Below are 23332 nucleotides of genomic sequence, written 5' to 3'. Positions count from 1 at the left end.
CTTAGTCGGGTATAAAAAATCGGGTAAAAGTACTAGTCGGGGAAAATAGTCGGGGGAAATTTTGATCAAGAATATACCATCGATACATGTTGATCATGTATCGATGGTATATGCTCTCTTTTTCCCCTGCCTTTAAATCCTCCTCAAGGCTGAGCGTGTTTTAAGATATTTGTAATTGTTAAACTACCCCCTTTTTGAATTTTAGGAATTGAATACTGTCGCTAGAAGAACAAAAGTCGGCCATATGGATGTAATTATGGGATTAGTTGCATCTTTTACTTTTAAGTATGTACGTCATGAAGAGAAAAAAAGTTAATTTCGCTACTTACTGTTTTGGCTACGTTTCTCCTTGGGACCTTGGTCTTCTCTCAAGGTCTTGTGGGAGGACCATGGCCCATGTTAGAACACTACCTTTAAAACTTTTACAAAACCAGACCTTTATATAAAAAAACATGCTATCTACTAACTGCCTTTCTTAAATATTTTAGTGACAAATTTTGCAAAAAAAATCTTTTGCGAGGATTAAATTTGGAGAATTTCTTGGATGCATTAGAAGAAGAAAGTCAATTTTAAAGGTAAACTTTTTGTAAAATTGATTGTTATATTACAAAAGCTTAAATATATGCTTTTGCAGCAAGCTTTTCCCAATAACTTGAGGGTATTTAAATACTAACAAACCATTGTATTGGATGATTAATAGGTGGTCATAAGAGAAAATTTGGAATAAATAAACTTTAACTGTTTATAAGATGTGGGAACTCTCCCCGTAAAATCAACCTGCAGCAACATAAAAATCATTATTAGCTACCAACTTTTCCCCTTAATCATGAAAAAGGGAAAACTAAGATTGATTTATCAAAGTGCATAAATATAAGAGCTAGGCTAACCTATCAATATTTGCTAACGAAAAGACATAGTTTGAACATTGGGTAAGGTGGGTTGGTTAAACACTTTTTTTAATAAAAGTTTCAGAAAAAAAGAAAAGATTTTAAAAATTTAAAACCAAACGGAACAGTGTTTACTGTCACGCTAGACAATTTCATATAAGAACAAAAACCATAGAACGTTTATAAACGACAGATCTTGATTAGCTCAAGTTTTAAGTTCATTAATAACATTGTTCAGTCCGAGATTGTTTTTTGAAACATATTATGTATTAAAGGCACAAACGAGTGCTAAGCTTCTTTCACACCCAAGAAATAAAATGTTCTGAAATGTACTCCGCACGCCCACTCTACATTTCGGTTTTCTATATATATGATATTGTTTATTTAGATAATCATGTATTTTAAATGTAAATTATCAAGCTGTAAAAAGAAATTTCAAACTGAACTTCACAGAATATATCATGAGGAAGATGATCATGAGATAATTAAGCCAAAGAAATGTAAAATTTGCAAAAAACAATTTGAACGAAAATCTACCTTCATACGCCACCAGCAACTGGAACATGAAACTAACCATCTGGTGGAGTTTTTGGAAGAACGCTATCGTGGAATAATCGTAGAACCTGCTTCTCGCAAAATTGCTCGAAGGGAAGTTCAGAAGGTATTTGATGAACTTGGAAAATACTTTGGCGATGGGATATTTTCCAATAATTTCAGAAAGTCTGGAAGTTATTCAACGGACACTAAAGTTTTGCACGCAGATGAGTTCGACTTCGATGTACCCTTGAGGTTCTGCTTGGAGAAGTTGCATTTAAACCGAGAAGGAAAGAAAGTCTTTTATCATTTTACCCAAAGACAGAAGGTAAGAAATAAAGACAAATTTTCAGAAAGCCGAAAATTTATAATCACTACTAACGGACAAGTATCAATGTTAATTTAATGTTAAAATTGGTCAATGTTTGTTATTATAATATTGACATATACAAATCTTCATCTTTTATTTAGACGCTTAACTTGAATGTCCCTATGAAGGTAGTTGACACGAGAAGTTGGGAGGGAATTCCCCAGGGTTATGTGGAAGTTGTAACTGAAGATGGCGAAAAAATTGTGCCTAGAATCATCCAAGAAGAACTTTATACAAATTTACTATGTGCTATAAAAAATGTAGATGGTAAGATACGTTACCCTTTTTGAAAATATCTGTTTATTTTGTTGTGTATAAGGACTCACCGGCTTTTGAGTACGGGATAAGTGCTGCTATTTGTCCATTTAGTCATTTTTACTTATAATAGCTAAAACACGGCCTTTCGCAACAAATTATGCCCCGAGTTGTGGTAAGAGATTAAACGTTATAACATTTATGGATGTTTATTCGTTTTAACTTTTTTTAGGTATTGTAGATGTTCTTAAAGAACCTAAAGGTCCAGCGCTGACAGTTAAAATAAAGAAACCTGGCCTTCCTCACATAACGGTTGATCTGTCAGCATCTATCTCCACAAATCAAGTTACACTAAGTGATTATAAATGGCCAAGGGAAAAAACTAAAATTGGTTTAACAAAGAAATTAATTAAATCTATTAATGATGCTGGGCTCCATCTCATTCCAAAGAATCCGAAGTTTTGGTACATTTCTGTTTCCAGAACTGGACAGGCACTAATGAACGGTATAGATTCTAACGATAATGGCTGCAGAAAAAAATGCCATAAACTTTTAAAAGCTGATTTCCAGACTTGGTTAGGAAGATCCAGTAATAATTTACCAGGAATATCGACAATGATTTTTAAGGTAAAGTTAATAAAATTAATGTTTAATTTTTTGACAAGTCAATAAGAGCTACAGGGAATTTAGCTGTTCTTACAAATTTCAAAAGGGGATTTCTATACTCGCAAGAATATAAGTAGAACATAGTCAGATTTCTGTGTTACAACAGATCAATAATTTTGGCTCAAAAAGCACTTTTTTAATTTCTTTTTTTATGATAAACCGTCTATTTTATCCAGCATCAGCTCTTTTGGTTCAACGAGGACAATCCTAAACTAGACTGGTCTCCCACAAAGACTGCAGAACGCTACTTAGACATGTTGGAAGATTTGGGCAAACGATTAAGAAGTGGAATTTTATACAACTATTTTAAAGATTACGAAAATATTCTCCAGGATAGAGATCTTCAGGTGTTGAATCAATTAGCCAATTTGGTTGATGCGAGAAGACAAGAACTTGCAATGATGGGTTAAGGGATTTGAAAGCATTCACATCATAAATAAGCAGTTGCTTCTATTGGAAGATTATAACCATGTTTTATTTACGATCAATCAATGGAAAAATATTTGACTGTTTATCGGGCCTGCATTTTCATAAATTTCGGGATGTATTTGTGTCTGTTTGTTAGGAGGACGAATAAAGTTGAAGCGTGCTTACTTGTCATTGTGATATCACAATTTCGACCAACAACAACAAATACGTTATACGGAAGACTTTTTAAAGATTGTCTGGTTTTGGTCAACAAAAGAACTGCAAATCTTATTTTCACTACATTAATGAATCTTCCACTCTGATTAATTTAAAATCTTAGCTGAAATTAGCCATCAGTTTTTTATCGATGAAAACTTCGGGAGGCAACGAAAAGCACATTTTTCCATTTAGTAACTATACTTAATGTTCCACTTAGTGGAATAACAGACGTTGAAATAGATTTTCAAGAAATAGCATTTGTAATGTTAAATGGTTGTACTATCTATGTAATTTTTAATATCCTAGTCGTTGGCGCGTGGAAAAATCCACGGGTTCGCCCGTCGCAGCTAAGCTACCATTTTTCGTGACAGACGGACGGACGGACAGACCTATACGGGCATTATAATATAGATTCTGAATGCTTTAAATGTTTATTTAATTTTATTATAGTTTCTATAAATGTATATATGAGGTGTGCAAAAGGCGTTCGTATTTTTTATTATTTTTAGGGGAAAAACGAATTAGCTTTGAATTCGCGCATAAATGCTTTTTCTCATAAAAATTTTTACCTGGTCAAAGTTTAATTTTGCACACATTTTATATGTAATTTATCACAACAAAATAAAATTGCATATGCTTGCTAAAATAAAAATACTTTGTTTTCATTACTACTTTATAAGAAAGACAGGCCTTCCAAGAGTGCTAAACACGAATTGCTTGTTAAAGAATGTAGCTAATACAAAAACGTTTCGTCCATTTCGTCGAGTTATGATTTCTCAAATTTATAAAAGTACATCACATTTTATACAAACTTAAAATTTATAAGCCTATTTTTTCACCAGAAAGGTAAAAATATCTTAGTTGATGTAAAAAGAATAAACTTAACGCAATACGTATACACTCTCATTTATTCCAAACGTCCCTTTATTAATGTTCCTACCAAAACTTAAATTTTACAACATGCTTATTGTTCTTTTAACACTCATTAATGAAGACCTCCCGTAAATACTATAAAACATAGCTATTTTTTTAATGAACACAAAAAAAGTTTTCGGTTTGCTATTCGAAATGGCTCAGAGTACCTGTCGCAAGAGAGGGGCGCTCGTGCAGATGATGCGTCATTGTTACTTAACCCTGTTATACCTGGGTGGGGGGGGCACAAAGTGCCTGTGTCAATTTCAAATGGGCATATCTCTTTTGGTGCATGACATTGAATGTTAAAATTTGGTGACTTTTCCTAAATTTTATTATAGATTCCATCAAAAAATTTTTAATTTCCTGGAAATTCCCGCCATTTTTGAATTCATGGTCTGTTTTTTTTTTTGATTTTTTTTCAGCAAGTCAATATAAAACAGTTTTGTTGCGTTGTTTTGTTACAAAATAGTTTTATATATGCTAATGGATGTTTTTGGGTTACCATGGATACATACCATAACGTGTATATAATGCAGACCAGAATTTTTGCATTATCAAGACCAGAAAAATTTATACATACATGACGTCATTTCTGATCCCTATGACGCCTTCAATTTTTTTACCTGGAATAAGTTTGTACTAAGACATTCTGCAATTGAGCAAAGTTTCATCACTTAAGCCTAAGTGGTTCAGGATTTATGACCCGTGGGCACTTTGTCCCCTTTCCCAGGGTTACAAAGGTCAAACAAGCTCAGGTATAATAGGGTTAAAGCGATTTAAAGATTTGAACAAGAGGCTTATGATTTTACAGTATAGGATTGAAATTCAATGATGTGTTATATATGTTGGTCAAATCATAGCAGTAATAAAGTAAACAAGTTGTTGTGTTCAAACAAATAATTCAATCAACTCTGCTAAAAAATTTTTTTTAAAAAGTTGAAAGTAAAAAGCTTTTAATTGTAATACGATTTTTTAATAACTATTAGCCGAAGTATTATTTTATCAGGTATTATTATAAGTCGCTAGAGATGAATATAGGGAAAATAGGAATGAACATGCAGAACAAAACCTGTAACAGGAACATGCCGTGTAAAATAGACATTGAAAAAAGGGAAAAATGAGATTAGTATATAATTTAAAGGAAGAATTTCATTTTCCCCTTATAATAGATATTCTATAAAATAGATATTCTCTATTTTTCTAAAATACTATTAATCGATATTCATTGAAAAAAGGGGAAAATATGATGCACGTTCAAAATATATAAAGGGAAGCGCATAAAAATCAAACCATATATTGGGAATTTGCCGAAGTGAAGACAGAGTCTTGAAGCTTTGCGCTAAACATTTCGAGTGAGTTGCTTCCTTTCTTTTTTTTGTTCTTGTAAATGATTGATGTTCTTATTTTGTCTTTGCAAGAACGATTCTTTCTAATTTAACAACTAACATTGAATTATTTATTCGAATTATTGAATACTAGTTTAGGAGCTGCTCGTCCAAATTTAACATATATATTTTGTGATGAATTAAATGGGCTTTAGGTAGTGGAAATATCATCACCAGTAAATTCTCAATTTTTATCAAAAATCGTGTTTATTTTGTATTGAATATTAATTATAAGCATTCTTTATAAAACAATTTCCGAGGAATACCATCTCTATTTTTGTCGAAATTAAAAAAAAAAAAAAAAAATACAAAAAAATACAAAAAAAAAAAAGAAATTGAATATAGTTGTGAAAACTTTGCTTTTTAATTTTGTCTTATTTGCATTCTGCTTTTTATGCTAAAGTATTTGATCTTAGCAAAGTAGATTTTAATTGCGTGACTTCAAAAATAAATAAAAAAATGATGCGAATTCTAACCTAAAAGAGAATCAAAACCGAATTACCTGTTCTTTGCAAAAATAGAGGATATAATAGGCCACGAGTAACACGATAATAAATTTAGAATAAAAAATAAAAGATGAAAATTATACTTAAAGTATATGAAAGTAGCTGCACATGTTATTCACATTTTAATAACAACTAACTAGCAAAATATGAAAAAAGTTCTGATATAAATTTCATTTTATTTTAAAAAAGATTTTTTGTCTACTTTGACGTTACGAAAAAAGTTATTTAGTTAGATTTAGGTAAGTAAGTAAGTAACGGGAAGTTTTCATATAACGTAAAAGTATTCTGCTTTCAAAACAATATTTTTCAAATGGCTATTAGACAACAGTATTATTTAGCAAAGAATATAGGGAAAATAGAAATGAACAGGAAAAAGCAGAATCATCTGTCGTAGAAAACTCTATCAATCATGGAATTATATAACGCAAAGGAAAAATTTCATTGTCCCCTCTGTCATGGTAAAATAAAACGAGCACGACAACTAACAAAAATTAAACGCTAAAACTTTTAATTTGCCGAAGTAAAAACAGAGTCTTGAAACTTAGCATTAAAAATATCAAGCATGTTGATGTTTTTCATTTTTTGTACTAAAATATTTTTTATAAGCACGTTTAATAACAATTGTTAAGCAATTAACATTAGAATAATGTTAAAAAATGTAAGAACATGAGAATACGGAAACATAATATTGATTAAAAGTTAATAATTAATTAAAAATAATAAAGGGAATTTTGAAGCTTACCAAGATAAACCCGAACATTTTGATTCACAAAGGTTACGAAGGAGAACATATTAATATGGTATTATCACTTTTAACTTTTATAAACTTAAAGCATTTCCATTGCGGTCGTCTTATAACATGAGTTACCACCATTCAAAGTTGCCTACTTTAACTGGCTAAATTATTCCAGTTTTAGGTCGTTTATTCCTACTGAAATTGAAGTGGAAATTTAGCAGTATGTGGATTCTACAATCAAATCCCCATTTGTGATAAATTTTATAGAATATTAAACCAATAGGGCTAAAAGTCGGTGAATTTTAACATTTTTGTATTTGTTAACTATGGTTAAAAAACTTATGAAATCCCGTTTATAAGACATTAGTACCATAAGAACACTAAATACTTAGTTTTAATATGTATAACCAAAATTAAGTTAAATGTCATCCCTATAATAATACACCACTTCTGGGTGTCTGTAACAAGCAAAGTGGATAATATTTTTATAATTTTCTTTAAAAGCGTAATGTATCCCCTATAAAAGTGTTCTGTATTTTATAAACGTTTTGTTGACGATTTTGATTGGCTAGAACAAATCATGTGATAAAATAAAATTAGTTAAGAATTTCATTGCGTCCTAATAATATAAATTTACCGTGATGAGTGCTTTGTTATAAATTATTGTGCAGATAAAGTCACAAGCAATTAACGTTATTATTGTTGTCCATTTCGTTCAAAAGTTTTAATTCATTGTTCGTACTTTTTTATTGAAATTGATAGCAAATCACTTTGTGATATAAAACATAAATAAATTTTAAATGTTCTTGAGTGGATTCCTTCAGGGGTTTTCGTTTAAAACGTTTTTCCAGCCTTCTTAATGAAATTCCTAACAAACATTTTTGTGATAAGAAGCACAATAAATTTTAAAAAGACAATTAGTGGATTATTTCACGGGTTCAAATTACTAGTCTACAATAAGTAAACACGAGTAATTCGGTTATTAGCTATATTTCCTTTTTTCTTTTCTTTTTTGGCGGGAGGGCGTGACGTAACTTAGCTAGAGTTATAAGCCTGTTTAATTATATAATTAAGGATTAAGTTGCTAAAAATATTTGTGACAGGCGTGACAAGATTGGTAACAGCTATTTTAGCCAGTTCTAAGTTATGCAAACATTTGCTAGCTAAAGCATGTAACAGGATAAGGTCTGAAGGGGAGGAGTTAGTACATAATAATAAATAAACAAATATAAAGATATGCCAAGATAGATGACAAAATAAAGCCTAAACGATATATTATAATATTCTTCGCTGCTAAAGATCTGGGGTCCAAAACTAAACTCACTCCATCTGCCTAAGCATCAATAATGATTACTGAACTTAGAATGGTCTGTACTATCAAATTGAAAATCTATTTAGCTTACTAGTTATGTCCCATAAAAGGGGAGATTTTACATTCCAAGAATACAAAAAAGTAGTTATATAATTATTTTATTCAAGAATATAAAATTTTTTTAGACGTTAGACTCGAATGTTTGTCTTTTTTGCTTATGGACCACATATTTATTAACATAAAAATTGACAAAAAGATCCAATTGCTTTAACTATAGGGTCATTTAGCCCTTGTCGAGTTTCAAACCAATAACTCTTTTTTTTAACCAAATTATTCTATTTTTGATTTTAACCAAACAGACCAAGAAGAGCTACCCTTTGGCTATCTTGTAAAAAACCAAAAAAACTTCGTTAAAAAAAACTTCGTTAAAAAAAAGGCATCGATTTAAAACTTCTAATTTGTTGTTTAGACTAACCTCTTCAAATCCGTTAAAAAAATTGTGTTAGGTATAGTTTCAAAATTTACGCTTTTTTTATTGTTCAAGAAAAAAGTGTGGAAATGTTAGTAATTTTCAACGCATACACTCGTACATTTTATTGGAGGAGTGCTATTCAGCATATGCATACTATTTTTCACCCTGATTGATGTGACAAGCTATTTTTTGTAGATCGTTTTAGCAGATTTGTACAAGAACCTTTTCTGTGGAAGAAAGGAATGATAGGTTGAGAGATGTTCACAGTTCAAGGGTTACAGCAGCATCTTCGTCTTAATTTTTCTTACTAATTTATTAGACTTATTAATTAATTAAGTTCGAAAAATCGGGGGTTCGCAAAATCGAGAATTGCCAGAAGTCTTTAAAAAACAAGGAAAAACATTTAATACGTTTTGGAATGATATTTTCTTGTCTATTTTAAGGAATAACTTCCACTGGATTTTCGGATTATATTTTGCGGCTGCTTCATGCTGGAATAATGAATACTATGGAAGAAGTAAAAAAAAAACATTTAGACATAACATTTAGCACAGTATTTAAGATCCCTAATTATTATTATTAATCACTTACCATGCATTTCTAAAAAAATAGGTTTTTTCGATTTTTTTTTAATTTTGCCTAGTTAATAATTTGAAAACTCGGGGTTATTTAGCTTCTCAAAACTATAAAATTTGTTCAAAAATTTTAGAAATTTAAAAGTTCGAGTCCGAAAAATCTGGAATTTTTAAAACATAAAGATCTTTTTGTACAACAAGAAAAGTGAGAAAATAGTCGGTTGCCCATGGATAAATTTACGGGTTAGTCCGTCCTTTATTTACTACATCTCGTGTGTCTCGCTATTGCGGTTAGCATTTTTCGTCACAGACGAATTATATTATTGATTTTCTGTACAAATTTTCGTTCAAAATTGATAATATTGCGTATTGACATCATATTATCTTCTGTATATTTGAAAACATAGAAAGTATAGCTAATCTAAATTTATTTTTTATACTAATTTTCTTAGACCGCACAAAAAACACCATAATTTTTGGTTATGGTATTTTTTATTTTTTGCCATTTGGTGAAAACTTATTTTGTTAGAAAGCGCATAGACAAAGTCCGCTGTCCAGTTTGCTGGTCGCTGTACACTTAGTGTGCAGCACTTGGTCACCTGGCTAATCTTTTTAAGGATGATAACAAACATCTCAAAAATATTATGCAACTAGTCGATAACATCCGTGAGATAATCCATTTAGGAATAGCACTTTTTCAGTAACATCATCAAAAGTTTTAGATTTTCCTAAAATAACCTAAAATCTGGTGAACATCACTTTAGTTCTAGAACGAATTTTAACATTAAATTTCGTTTGTCATAGGTAATTATGTATTACAAGTGTTTACGTTGTAAGAATGTCTATTCAACTGAGTTGGACCTTATTTATCATGAAGAGGACGACCATGATCTTCATGAAAGTGCAGAATGTGACGTATGTTTGAAAAGATTCCCTCGTCGATCAGATTGTTTACGTCACAAGCAAACCAAACATCAAAAAAGTATTTTACTAGATTTTTTGAAGAATCGTTACGCAGAAATCACTGTGGAAGCATCTGATCGTAAAGTTGCACGGTTAGAGGTGCAAAAGGTATTTGAAGCGCTGGCTGATTGCTTTGGCAACGGCATTTTTCTAAAGCAGTTTCAAAAATCAGGGAGTTATTCTACGAAAACGAAGGAATTGCATGCCAATGAATTCGACTTCGACGTGCCTTTAAAGTTCCAGTTGGAGAAACTACATCTGAACTATGAAAAGAATGAAGTGTATCAGCACTTTGACCAAGCGCAAAAAGTAATCTTTGTTCATGTAGTTTTAGTCTTTGAAATAAAATTATTATTTTATATACTAAAATGTTGGAGAGCTCAATAACGTTTGATAATTTAAAAACAATACTCTAGTGTCTTCTGTTCGTTTAGAATCTTAAGTTGAATGTACCTATGAAGGTGACAAGGAAATATTACTTGATTCCTCAAGGATACGTTGAAATTAAAAGAAAACGGGGAGAACCTGTTGTTCCGAGAGAAATTCAAGAAGAATTGTATCAAGATCTCATGTGTGCAAAGGGGAAAGTAGAGGGTGAGAGCACAGAACAATGTTTTAAAAAGTTTTATAGATGCTTTTTAAAAAGCTCGTAGAAAAAATAATCGATATTATAATAGATAAAATCTAAAATCAATTAAAAATTTTCTCTATTAGGTACCCTTGACGTTTTTCAGGAGGCTGAAGGTCCAGCGTTGACCGTAAGAATGAAACCACCAGGTTTACCGAATATTACTATAAACTTATGTGCCTCCATCGCAACTGATAAAATTACACTGCGTCATTATAGGTGGCCAAGACCACAAACAAGAAATTGTTTGTCACCAAAGCTTATCAGATTAATTTTGAATGCTGGTTTGCACTTGACACCTAAACATTTAAAGTTCTGGTACATATCCGTTTCTAAAGCTGGTCAAGCTCTGATGAACGGAATTGATGACGCCGACAAAGGATGCCGCAGACAATGCCACAAATTGTTAAAGGCAGATTTTCAGACATGGTTGGGAAGATCTGGAAATAACCTTCCAGGAATATCAACAATGGTGTTAAAAGTAGGCGTTTTACAGCATTTTTGCAAGTCTTGCGTGCAATTCTATAAGGCTAAATACTGAATTATGAATCTTTTTAACACACCAAACTGTCCGATTATTTTTGCAAGGTAAAATGAAAGATAATCAACCCTGCATCAATCTTACAACAGCTTTCTAAACTTCTTTCACCAATGCCTTTAATATTTTTTTAAAACAATGTTAAATATTTTTTAACTCTTTTATCACATGGCACTAAGACATCAGTAAAACAAACCATGATTGAAAAAATTGCAAGGACAAACAAGATGCCAGCTTAACGAATTCCTAATAATCTTTTTATAGCACCAGCTATTTTGGATGAATGAAAAAAAACAATTGGACTGGTCAGAAGAGAAACTAGCAGATCGCTATCTGGATATGTTGGAGGATTTGTCCCAAAGATTGAGAAGTGGTAAACTTTACAACTACTTTCTTGATTACGAGAACATTTTTGAAGATAAAGATCAACAAGTGTTGAACGAAGTTGCAAACTACGCTAATGCAAGATCACAAGGGCTTATTGCAATGGGATAAAATAATAAACGTTAAAAAACCCAAATGAATTCTATTTAAGCAAAATTGAGAGTAAATAAAAGATGGATAAATCCTTGCACAAATATGGCTCGAATTTCCACAAGTTAAATTACTTTTACGAATCAAAGAAAATTGGATTTTAAGAAATAAATCAACTTTTCCGACAAAAATAAGAAAACCATTTTTCTTCAAGCAATTCTTTTTACTACTGAAATTATTTATATAATTTATTTTATTATATGTCAGGATTCAGCTTTACTGGTTTTTTTTGTCTGCTTTTACTACCTCTGTATGCTTTATGTTAGGAGTGAATTAATACTGCTCCAATATCTCATTATAAAAATGATCATTGCTTAATTCTTTTATCAACAGTAAAACATTTGTCTAATGACAACTTCCCATCCAATAAAAATTTCAACAAGAGAACTTAATAAAGAGAATATTTTTTCCAAACCATGAATGAATGATGATTATAAGGAAGCAGTATTATATAAGTAAATTATACGATGGATTTAATAACACGATGGGCGCTGACTTTTTCCTAAATTCTTCAAAACCCTTTAAATCTCTTATCAATTTCGTTTTCCTTTTAGAATCCTTTTTTTAGCCGCCGTGTTACTTATTCTTGCACGTGCACAAAACGGTAGTCTTTATACAAGTTAATTTGTTGAACAAATAGGTCGCAAACATCATATGCATTGTGAATTAAAAGCAGATAAGTAAAGAATAAAGAAAGCAAATAAGCAAAAATAGTATTTGATTAGAAGTTTTAGTGGTTTCCAATACTTCCTCTATGATAAAATGTTTTGCTAGTTTGACAGAAACTGTAAACTGCTGAGTCATATTTCAATCCACATGCATTGATATTGTTTTAGGAAATATAAATATTTGAATGTAGCTATTAAGGTTGTACAACTAATATAATCGTAGTTTTTGTTAAATGCGTAATATAAATAATATAATCGTAGTAATATTAATAAGTGTACTTACTTTGTTGTTTTATGTTACCAATAAACCCCACCTATATCAAGCAGGTATCGCATGATGGCAAGAAAATATCATAACAGGGGCGGCGCCACAATTTCCAAAGTGGGGAGGGGCGGAGGGCTAGCCTGCAGGTTCCCTGGTTTGGTAACATCAATTTTTATGCAGTGATAGAGACACTTATTGGCAGAAAATAAAAAATTATCACTTAGCAAACAAGTGGGGGAGGAGGGCCCCCCTGATCAATACGACAATTTTCAAGAAAAAGTGCAATAAGTATGTAAAATCTTGATAGTTTAAAACACAGATGAACAAACGAAATACATGTTGACTCTGACGTTTTACTTACAATTAATGCAACATGCGTAGAAAGAGGGTCTTAGTACTAAAAAATGTCCCAAATATATGTACATATACTTGTTTTACAAACTACTTTATAATTCAAACCGAGCATTTTATTTGCTAAACTCGGCAGAAGATTATATAATGTCAATCATAGTTGATGAAGTTCTTTGTATAATCAAATTAAGTCCCTAAAATCAAAGGTGTAAGCTCTATCTCAGCAGTGGAGAGCATTGGCTCTCTCTTGAAAATTTAATGACTATTATGCGAACAAAAGAATAATAGAATCGTGAATGTTCCACAAATTATGTTTCATTTAAGAAGAAAATTATGGAATCAATTTCCTTACAAATTCTTTACTCAACCAACTATAACTTTTTCCCAGGCTATTTCAGCAAAACAGAGAAAAATATCAGCATTTTGCATCGTAGAATTTAAAAATTAGGAAATATTGCACTCGTTTCTCGATATAAAATAAACACAGCATGATTAACCAATCGAAGTGCCAGAAAAACTCAAGAAAAATGTTTTATTGTTTCTTTCAAAAGCAAAAGTGCAAGAAATTCATCAGAACAAAGAAAAGATCGGTTAAAATGACATTTATGTTAATCGTCATACATAAGGTTTTTAAGTACGCACTAACTTTACTCAATTTATTCACGGTCAAAAGCTTTTTTTAACAACTTCACGATTCTCAAAATACAATTCTACTTAAGCAAAATTGACAACTTGACATAAACCATTGTGAAATCAATTTATAATTCGCAAATGAAACTAACTTGCCTTCATAAAAGAATTTTCAGTTGACTTCAAGGTGTACCAATATTTCCATTTTGCATATACTTTTCAACCAACTTTTTCGCTCCCCAACAAATTCAAGTAAACCTAATTTTACTGTTGTCTTCTATTAGACAACACTAAAAATTTCGTTTAACTTTAAAACACTTAAAGCTTCAATAATGCACAATAAAATATTAAAATTTTTACTTGCTAAGCTCAAAGCTTTATTGAATTTTATTAATATCTATAACCTGATTCTACGAAATCTGCATCGATTCTCCACCTGCTTATAAAAGTACTCTTTTAAATTGCTGTCGCACGGAAGGAACTTTTCTAAAAACAAATGAAACCAACTTGCATCTAATTGTTAATTTAGTTATAAATCTTACCACCCCTTTCAACTTATTGCAAAAAACTTTTTTCTAGGTAGGCTATAGTCCAAATATTTGATATCTTTTAACTTTTGTTAGTTTCAATTATGGGTCTTTGGGACGGGAATGTTCGTTGTGATTTGCATTTAGTTGATTCAAAGCTAACATTGGTCATTAAACATCCTGTTTTTTAAAACAACAATTTTCCTAAAACACTTAATATCGTTGTTGTAAGTAAATCAATAAATGAATATTTTTTCGATTGCCATTCTCAGCTAAAAGTAAGTGAGCAAAAGAAAGTTTTAACGTCCTTCGGGATTTCCATCGTGACGGTTAACTCTTCCATCTGACTGTAACTATGTAATTTTACCACAAGAGATACGAATAGCGTTTCCCTAACTAGCTTGTCTGTGCGTTAGTAGATGGCACCCAATGGGCTACAAAACTACATTTAAAGTGCGCCGAAGAGGGGAATCGAACTCGAAACCTTATGATTAAAAGCTGGATTCGCTGCCCCTTCACCATATCCCCTGTAAGAAATGAAACCATTTTCCAGGATCCTCAAGTGTTAAATAAGAAACTGTCTGATAAACAAACTTTTTAATCCTTTGAATTTTTATGTTGGCAAAATTTAGGATAAAATAATATAAAAAAATCTTGTATCTTTAAGGAAAGTTAATTTTTTCTAACAATTACTTAAAGTAATTTTTGATAATCTTATTCGTGCTGGCAGGAAGTCTTATTCGGTTATGATATCTATGACAACCAGAGAGATTTATTCACTCTAGGCCCTTTTAGACGATAAATTATTCGCGTAAAGTTACTAAATATAAGAATTGAATAATGGTTGAACTCGCTGGTATAAAATTTGATGAAATTTATTTTAACTTTTTATTAAAATGAAATAAAACACTTTAACGGTGCATGTATTCATGTATTCATATATTTTTTTATTTCAAGTGTTTTCTTGGCTTGTCGGTCATTAAGAAATGTTTTTATGGCTGCTAATTTTAAAATGTTTAAAAAATGTGAAGAAGTGTAAATTCAGCATTCTTATCTGATGTTATCTCGGGATGGAAATTTCATCCCGGCTGAAACGTGTAGACGTTGTGAGGATTTTTACTAGAGACAGAGATAAACTCGACACTGGACGAAACTCATCCCGGGATAATATTTTAGGTGTAAACAGACCCTAAACTATTACTTTGATGCTGCTAATAATTTTCAATAATATTCGGTACAATACACATTCCGTTAAGTATTCTATTTTTAGTGAACTTGATGTATAAGTTCACCGTCTAAGGGGGTCTTAAAAAAATAATGAATTCAGGATTAACCCTGTTCGGTCCGGGGTTTTTCAAACATATTATGACAGGGGTCCCCCCCTTAATAACGTTTCATAGGCTTGTCCAAATTGAATTAGATTTGGCACACTTATAGTACGCCACAAAAGGAAACAAAATGGTGGCAATTTTTTGCTTGCTTCAGCACATTTTCTGTGACGTCATCAAAAGCTTGAAATTTGTTGAAAATGCCACTATCTGCTTAAAATTCAATTGCGTTAGTTCTGGAGCGAATGTTTATATTCTGTTTGAAGTTTCCTAAAGCTAAATGAAAGTTATTTAACAAATTTTCTGGTTTTTACATAGATTGCATGAAAAATTCGCAAATATTGCCCAAAAATCCGTTTTTATCGATTTTCAGGTAAAATCTAAACAAATCGGGAAATCGGATTAATCACATGTCAAAAACATGCAAGATGATTCTAATTGATGAAACGAAGTTGTGTTTTAAGTTTTAGGCCTTAAGTTAATCCTAACCAGAGTTATTATATTTTCCACATTATAAGAGAGATTTTTAGGGGTAGTTTCAAGTAATAGCCTGTATCAAAGCTTCTGAAAGGTATGGGACCTAATAATTTTGCATGCGGGTGCATTGTAGATTATTATTAAAATTCAGTAAGTATCATAGCCATGCAATATAGCATTAAGGAGTTATTAAAAAAGTGACAGTTTTCTCGCAACTTGTACTATTTGTTTAAAAAAGAAAGAAAAAAAAAGAAACCAGGAAAAAATGTACGACTTGGTATGTTAAACATAATTATATCAATTGTACATAACGAAGTTTCACTATATGAATTGCATCAATTGTAGTAATGAGTAACTGGCAGGTTTTTTCCCAAGGATCTATACATCAGGTCTTTGTAAAAGATATTGAAAATGCTTCAGGGTAGATAAACCAATATAGATAAACCATTAAGTCTAGCTTGATATGCAAACAGAAGGTTTAATAAATAACATTATGGTGGACATTTCTAAGTTTTATTGGCGATATTTTTGTATTAACTTTAAATCATATTTCTACACATGTTCAAACTTCAGAATGATTCCCTTTAATAAGGTAAAATTGTGTTGCGTTTTTCAAGTTCTAAGGGTAATCCTGACGAAAGTTATTACATTGCACCGTTTATAATGATATCAAGAAATTTAAGTGGTAGTTTCGAGTAATGGCTAATATCTAGGCCGTTAAAACGTATGAAACATGAAAGTTTAGTATAGATGTTAATGTTACACAAGGTCCATTTTTCATCACTTTTTTATGTGTCAATGGAATAAATTATTATAACTCTTGCGTGTTCTTTTTGATAAAATGTTTTTAAATCTTCAGACATAAAGAATTTTCCGATAGCTCGTAGCTAGCACTTTTTTGTATTGATCTTGCGTTAATTAGGGAAAATATCAATGAACGTGCAAAAATAGAACTATTTTTTTTATAAAAACATCAAGAAAGCATAATACTAAATAATTTAAAATAAAATAGTTTTATTTTTCCCCTCTGTCTGGGTAGAAAAAAACCATAAAATGTATAAAAGAAAGCACACAAAAATAAAAATTACAACTTAAAACTAGCTAAAATGAAGACGGAATCTTAAAGCTTTGTGTTGAAAATTTAAAGTAAGTTTCCCTAATTTTTTTTTGTTTATAAGTGATATTTTTTATCGTTTTTTCTAACAATGATTCCCTAAATTATTATTTAAATTTAATTAACTCCACTTTGTGCTTACTGGTTGGTTTGAATTCAGCATTTGCTCTGGCACATTTTATTCGTCTAAACCGTACTTATTTTATTTATTTATTTATCAATATTTATACAGGATAAAACATTTCAGATAAAATATCTGCTTTACAAATGTGTCCTGTTTAAAAAAATAGCTAAAAATTAGTTAATCAAATGATTAAAATCTAAATAAAAACGGTATGGGAAAAATTAGAAGAAAATGTAAAACAAAGGGCGGAGAAAATGATTGAGTGTGGACACAAACCTAAAGTAAAGGTTCTACTCAAATGGGACACATCTAGAAAACAAAGGAACAAAATTTCATAAAATACAACTAAATATAATATTGCTCCAATTTCTTTTTAAATGTTAAACAACATTTTTCTTTTCTCATATTTAATGTCAATTGGTTGTATGTATCAGCACTCATGTAATAAAAACCACTTTTCGCAACTTCTAATTTAACTTTTGGCAAGCGTAATGATAACTGCTTATTCCGTGTAACCCTTTCGTGATTCATCAACTCGAAGTAATTGTTGAAGCTGCTACAACTCTCTCCGTCAATACATTTACGAACTACGCAACACACGTTTCTTATTATCATACTTTTGATTGATGTAACGTTTGCATTGTTCGTGCCATTTCTCGTTCTGTTGTGTATTTGTAAATTTAAGGTGGATGACACTGTTAAACGTGATAAGAGGTAGTATCATGTCGTAAATGATAGTAGCAGTGTTGTCATCAATTTGCGATCTCAATGCTGATAGGAGACGAAGCCTTGTTGAAGCTTTCCTGTAGACTGCGTCAAAATGTACCTGCATAGATAGTTTTGAATCCAGAGTCGAACCCAAATATTTAAACTAGCTAGTCGTGTTGACTTCCACAAAATTGTTAGATAGCTTGAGCTTGTGGGATACTGAATTCAATTTTTTTCCTGTTCCGAATAAAATTGCTTCCGTTTTTTCTCTTTTTAAGTTAACTACAAGATCTCTATCGATTAGGTACTGTTCAATATTTTTTAATTCTGAGTTCAAAATATTTTCGATATAATTCACTTTGCTTTCAGCAATACAAACCACTGTGTTGTCAGCGAATTGGATAGTACGTGCTCTAATAAGCGAGGTCTCAAAATCATTGGAGAAAATTAAAAATAAAAGCGGTCCTAGGGACTCCGCATTTGACATTCTCAGTTTTAGATCTGACGTTATCAATAACCACTTGTTGTGTACGGTTGAATAGGTAGCGGGTAAACCATTTTAACTCTTTGCCACAAATACCATACGCCCAAAGCTTTTCAAGCAAGATGCTATGTGAAACAGTGTCAAAAGCGTTCGACAAACCAATGAAGATTGCACCAACTAAATTTCCTTTATCAAGCTCTTTTCTGATGCTATCAGTAAATAATGTTGCAGCTATGTCCGTGGAGCTATGTCTGCGGTAACCAAATTGATAACGATATAATAAATTATTGTCTTCTAGATAGCAGATAAGTTGGCTATGAACTGCTTTCTCAAGTATTTTTGATAGGCTTGACAATATAGATATTGGTCAGTAGTTATTTGGTTCAGATGGTGATCCTGATTTAAGGATGGGAGTGTTATGTGCGTTTTTCCGATCTGATGGTACTTCTGAGTTGTCTAATGATAAGTTGATTAAATAACACAGTGGTTCAGCAATCGCAGATGCACAGTCCTTCAATAAAGCTGCCGGAAGATTATCCGAACCAGTTGACTTTTGACGCTTAAGCTTTTTTAGTTCTTTCTCAACAAATACGCGTGATATATAGTTAAATTCAAATTTCATATTTGTTCTTAAAAGTGAATGTTTTGGTTTGTTCCAGATAAAATCTTTTAGCTAAATAGATTTTAATTTTAACTGATGTGCTGCGTTAGAGAAAAATAAACATAATATACTTACTTTTTCGAATTTATTGGTAGTTGTAGTTGCATCATTAGTAACTTTCCTCGTCTTGGTGGGCATTATGGTTTTTATAGTGTCCCAAAACTTTTTTGGATTTCTTGAGTTTCGATTTAACAGAGGCCTACTGTAGTTACCTTTAGCTGTTCGTAAGTCAGTGGGGCATTTGTTACGAATTTTTCTATATGCTTTCCAATCTGCTGCTGTGTTTGTCTTACGAGCTTTTCTAAGGGCTTTATCTCTCTCGATCATGAGTATCTGATTTTGTTTTCAATCCAAGGGCAAAATCGACCCTTGACCTTTTTCTCGATTGTCGGCGCGTGTTTTTAAATGCATTAAGAGGTGTATTCATCAGATAAAGCCATGCTTCGTTAACATTTTTCATTTCGTACATTGGACTTCAGTCGTGATGTCTAAGCTCCTCGTTCATGTTGTCGCTGTTGGACTTTGCGTAGTTCCTACTTTTTACATTTTTCGGCGGTAATTATCTCTTTTGATTTCACGCACAAAGCCAACCATGTCGTGGTCACTAATAGAAGTTGGTATTACGTCATTGACATAAGTATTATCCGTGCGTGAAAGATGTCAAAATACAGTCAATTAAAGTTTTTGATGTTTCGGTTACTCTTGTCGCTTTAGTAATAATTTGTTTTAGTCCATATAAATTGAATACTTCCTTAATATCTTTATTATCGTTTGCTTTCAAAAAAATCAACGTTAATGTCTCCCAAAAGATTCACTTCTTGTGACTGAGTTTTTTTAAAAGATTTCAATCCAAATACACTCCAAGTCACGATGTTCTAAGTCAAATCTACGTTTCAATTTGATACAACTGAAAATATACATGCCTACTCCTCCGCAAAGTCCCGTTTTCTTGTTCCGGAAGATAAAAGTATACCCCGGAATGCGATAAAGGTCAGGATTCTCTGTGTACGCTTTCGTGTTTATATGTGTCTCGGATAAAGTTAATATGTCAATGGTTTTGTGTTCGTTTAACAAAACTTTAACATGGTCTATATTTGCCAACAGTCCTCGTACATTCTGATGAAATATTTTCATACCTCTTTTTGATAATAAATAATACAGTTCTTTCATATATTCAGGTCCAGGCTGAGTCTCAAAGTCACCAGCGAGTAGTAAAATAAGACATGAATGTTTACGTGGTGATCCCAGCATTGATATTTTACCTTTATTATTAACTTTATTATTTCATAAACTTACTGAAATATATGTTTCTGCCCCTGGCATCAGGTGCTTCTCTCCACAAAATAAACCAATAATGTCTGTATTAAAAAAAGATTTTCTTTTTACCATAAAACAAATAATTATAGCTAACAGTATACGAGAAACACGAAACACGTCTGCTCTTGCCGCCATCTTAGGTATCAGAGTAGTATGAGAGAAACTGAATTTTGAAATTTGATATCCTGAAAAATATCTTATCTAGAAATAATAGTAAAAAGAATAACTTAATAATTAATTAAAAATTAAAAAAGGGAATTTTAAAAAGTCCATGGCATCCAAGCAATGACGACGGGTTGTTAATGCGGACAAGATATTCACTGTTGCCGTTCTTAACCATTCCGATTCTCAATATTAATATTAGGCAGTATAATGTAAAAACGCGCGAAATATTGTAAACAATTATGGCGTCCTATCGAGAGACCCGGAACGAGATGCTCAATGTCTATAATCAAAACCAAATTACTGATGAAGGAATTTATGTTACTTTATGACATCAACAGGAGCAAAAACTAAAACTTTCCATCCTGGAATCGTCAGAATTTTGAGTTTGATTCTATAAACGGCGCTGAATATTTTACTAAGTTGATATTGTAAAAGAACGATATTTACCGGTTTAATGAATTTTTTGGTAATATCTGATGAAATAAGGTGCTATAACAGATCAACATTTAATAAAGTCAAATTGTTTTGTTTGTGTTTTAAAACTCTTTTCTTATTCTTTGTGATAATCTGACTTTTCCCCTGTTTTGCTCGTTCAGTTCCTAAACTATAATTGATTCCCAACATTATTATGAAAGGTACTTATGAAGGATATCACCATCTGCTTGAAAGTTTCAATTAACCTTAGCTTGCGCCACAACAATTAGAATTATATGCATGGGCAGTTTATGATAAGAATGAACCTCAAGACAACTGTTGGTGATTTATTGACGGCATATTTATACGTGTGTGTAGACCTAAATACACTCATCGAGTGTTATACAATGGTCACAAGTAAATTAGTGCAATAAAATTTCAATTAGTGGTAACTGCTAATGGACATATTGCTAACCTCTATGGGTTGAAGTAAAAAGACATGACATTTCAATGTTAGCTATGTCAAATTTGTATCAATTGTAAGTACAGAATAGTACCACACGTAATGGTACTCCCCTTTTCCATCTACTTACCATATATGGTAACCCGGCCTATTCATTACGAACACAGCTTCAATCCCAATTTTCAAATAGCAGCAAAATATTATAACAAGGCTATGAGTAAGGCGCGAATTGCTGTTAAGTTGGTGGCTGGAGGAATCCCTAATTATTTTGCCTATAGGATTTTAAAAAAAAATATTAAAATTTCAGATGAATTCAGTGAGAAAAATGTATTCTGTTTGTGTTTTTTTGACAAATGCACACACCTGCTTATATAAATCAACAACGCATGAGTAATTTGTTTTAGAACCCCCTTAGGTGAAAAAGTATTTCCTTTAAAAACATGTAGTAATACCATTTCTTTTCACATCTTTCTGAAAAACACAAAAAAATACTCTTTTGGTGAACATTGGTATTTCGCGCTGGCTGAAATCGTTGAGATCCGTCGTAAATAATGTACAAGTACACGATAACGTCGACGTGAGATCATTGCACGAAGAGGATTACTTTTATTGTAATCGCCTCCTACTCCAGGATAAAAACCACCGTAATCTGTAACAGCCGAACTATGAGGTGTATTATATTATTTATATACGCGATGTTTCCCGATTTCGAAGATTTCGGAAATCAAAGTTTCTTTTCGGATTCTGCATTGCAATTAGTGCGTAAATTACGCGCATGCGCTGTTTGAAGCGCGTTTAATATATATTCAACAGTTAAATACTGTTCTTTCTCTCTCGCAACAAGCTGTTATCGTTAACCTCAGACTTAAAAATTCTTTTCTTTCTTTCATATACTATGTCGAACTCGACGAAACAAGACACCACCTAATCAATTCAAAAGCAAGAGACATCTCCCAAAACAAATCTTGGAGATAAAGAATAACGCAACAACAAACAATGATAGTTCAATATTTATTATTCTGTCTAAGGTTTTTGTTGATATTTTCTTTCTAAAATAAGCTTAAAACTCTTGGGCGTAAACGTTTGTTTGTAGCAAGGTGTATAAAGTATTAGAACTAGTTATGACGTACGAAGCTCAAATAAAAAACTGAATTACTAATATATCAAGAACTTCGAAAAAGTATTGCTTTAAAATTTTTCAAATAGATTTTTCGGAATTTCCATTCCAAGATGATGAAAGTAGTTTTAGTGTCTCAGTTGTTGATTCTAGTTTCCTTAAAACAATTTAAAATTGGTTTACTTACTTTCAAAGCATAACTTAGTCATTTCACGATTTTCAATATCCCATTCTACTTTTGTTCAGAAAACTTTGACATTTTTACCCTATTCCTGCTGGGCCTTTTAGGGGCTCCTCAATGCTGTGGGGGGGGGGCTGATTCGCCCCCCCCCCCCCTTTGGTAATTTCTAAAATTCTTGTCCGTTGGACCCGAAACTTACCAAGAGTGTTGTCCAGGTATTAATAAACAAATTGATGAAAAAAAAGTGATGACGTCAGCATTTCGATGATGACGTCATCAAATTCGGTGACAGAGAAAAAAAGCTGTAACTTTAAATTTTGTTTATTGTTTTATAATTGCGATGAATTTAGTAACAATAATAATAGAAACAAAGTAATATAACAATATAAACTAAGAAGTGAGATAAAGCTTTCAAAAATTTTTAGTAAAAAATTT

At 31.6% G+C, this 23332-nt stretch overlaps 3 protein-coding genes across 5 annotated transcripts; 2 read left to right on the top strand and 1 right to left on the bottom strand.

The window, feature by feature from the left end:
* The first annotated feature begins 486 nt into the window (after positions 1-486).
* Positions 487-4235, top strand: LOC130628535 (cyclic GMP-AMP synthase-like). Of its 3 annotated transcripts, none has more exons than XM_057441473.1 (5): positions 487-575; positions 1276-1749; positions 1893-2058; positions 2279-2673; positions 2889-4235. In XM_057441473.1, exons 2-5 carry the CDS (start codon positions 1282-1284, stop codon positions 3120-3122), a joined length of 1263 nt encoding a protein of 420 aa, XP_057297456.1. In that variant the 5' UTR covers positions 487-575; positions 1276-1281; the 3' UTR covers positions 3123-4235. The 3 variants fall into 3 exon arrangements, with proteins under 3 accessions (XP_057297456.1, XP_057297455.1, XP_057297454.1); XM_057441472.1 differs by lacking the exon at positions 487-575 and adding an exon at positions 714-929; XM_057441471.1 differs by lacking the exon at positions 487-575 and adding an exon at positions 715-934.
* Positions 4236-5451: 1216 nt separating this feature from the next.
* On the top strand, positions 5452-12853 carry LOC130628537 (protein mab-21-like 3). Its single transcript, XM_057441476.1, has 5 exons — positions 5452-5606; positions 10045-10512; positions 10638-10797; positions 10918-11312; positions 11634-12853. The coding sequence occupies exons 2-5, from the start codon at positions 10051-10053 to the stop codon at positions 11862-11864; spliced, it is 1248 nt and encodes a 415-aa protein (XP_057297459.1). The 5' UTR covers positions 5452-5606; positions 10045-10050; the 3' UTR covers positions 11865-12853.
* A 4444-nt stretch (positions 12854-17297) lies between these two features.
* LOC130628795 (uncharacterized) lies at positions 17298-22925 on the bottom strand. The gene is made up of 2 exons (XM_057441804.1): positions 19316-22925; positions 17298-19252 (listed from the first exon to the last, which is right to left on the bottom strand). The coding sequence occupies exons 1-2, from the start codon at positions 19565-19567 to the stop codon at positions 18947-18949; spliced, it is 558 nt and encodes a 185-aa protein (XP_057297787.1). The 5' UTR covers positions 19568-22925; the 3' UTR covers positions 17298-18946.
* Positions 22926-23332: the final 407 nt, after the last annotated feature.

Source organism: Hydractinia symbiolongicarpus, chromosome 15, assembly GCF_029227915.1.
Source record: "Hydractinia symbiolongicarpus strain clone_291-10 chromosome 15, HSymV2.1, whole genome shotgun sequence".
Taxonomy (NCBI): domain Eukaryota; kingdom Metazoa; phylum Cnidaria; class Hydrozoa; order Anthoathecata; family Hydractiniidae; genus Hydractinia; species Hydractinia symbiolongicarpus.
The sequence above is the reverse complement of the archived record's forward strand: the minus strand, read 5'-3'. Positions and strand labels throughout refer to the sequence as shown.

Bases quoted from the DNA above. Each gene is read 5' to 3' on its own strand.
- LOC130628795 (XM_057441804.1), bottom strand. From the start codon at position 19,567: ATGATCGAGAGAGATAAAGCCCTTAGAAAAGCTCGTAAGACAAACACA. The intron at 19,253-19,315 runs GTAAGTATATTA...AAATCTATTTAG, and splicing joins CTACCAATAAATTCGAAAAA to CTAAAAGATTTTATCTGGAA.
- LOC130628537 (XM_057441476.1), top strand. From the start codon at position 10,051: ATGTATTACAAGTGTTTACGTTGTAAGAATGTCTATTCAACTGAGTTG. The intron at 10,513-10,637 runs GTAATCTTTGTT...CTGTTCGTTTAG, and splicing joins ACTTTGACCAAGCGCAAAAA to AATCTTAAGTTGAATGTACC. The intron at 10,798-10,917 runs GTGAGAGCACAG...TTTCTCTATTAG, and splicing joins TGCAAAGGGGAAAGTAGAGG to GTACCCTTGACGTTTTTCAG.
- LOC130628535 (XM_057441473.1), top strand. From the start codon at position 1,282: ATGTATTTTAAATGTAAATTATCAAGCTGTAAAAAGAAATTTCAAACT. The intron at 1,750-1,892 runs GTAAGAAATAAA...TCTTTTATTTAG, and splicing joins ATTTTACCCAAAGACAGAAG to ACGCTTAACTTGAATGTCCC. The intron at 2,059-2,278 runs GTAAGATACGTT...AACTTTTTTTAG, and splicing joins TGCTATAAAAAATGTAGATG to GTATTGTAGATGTTCTTAAA.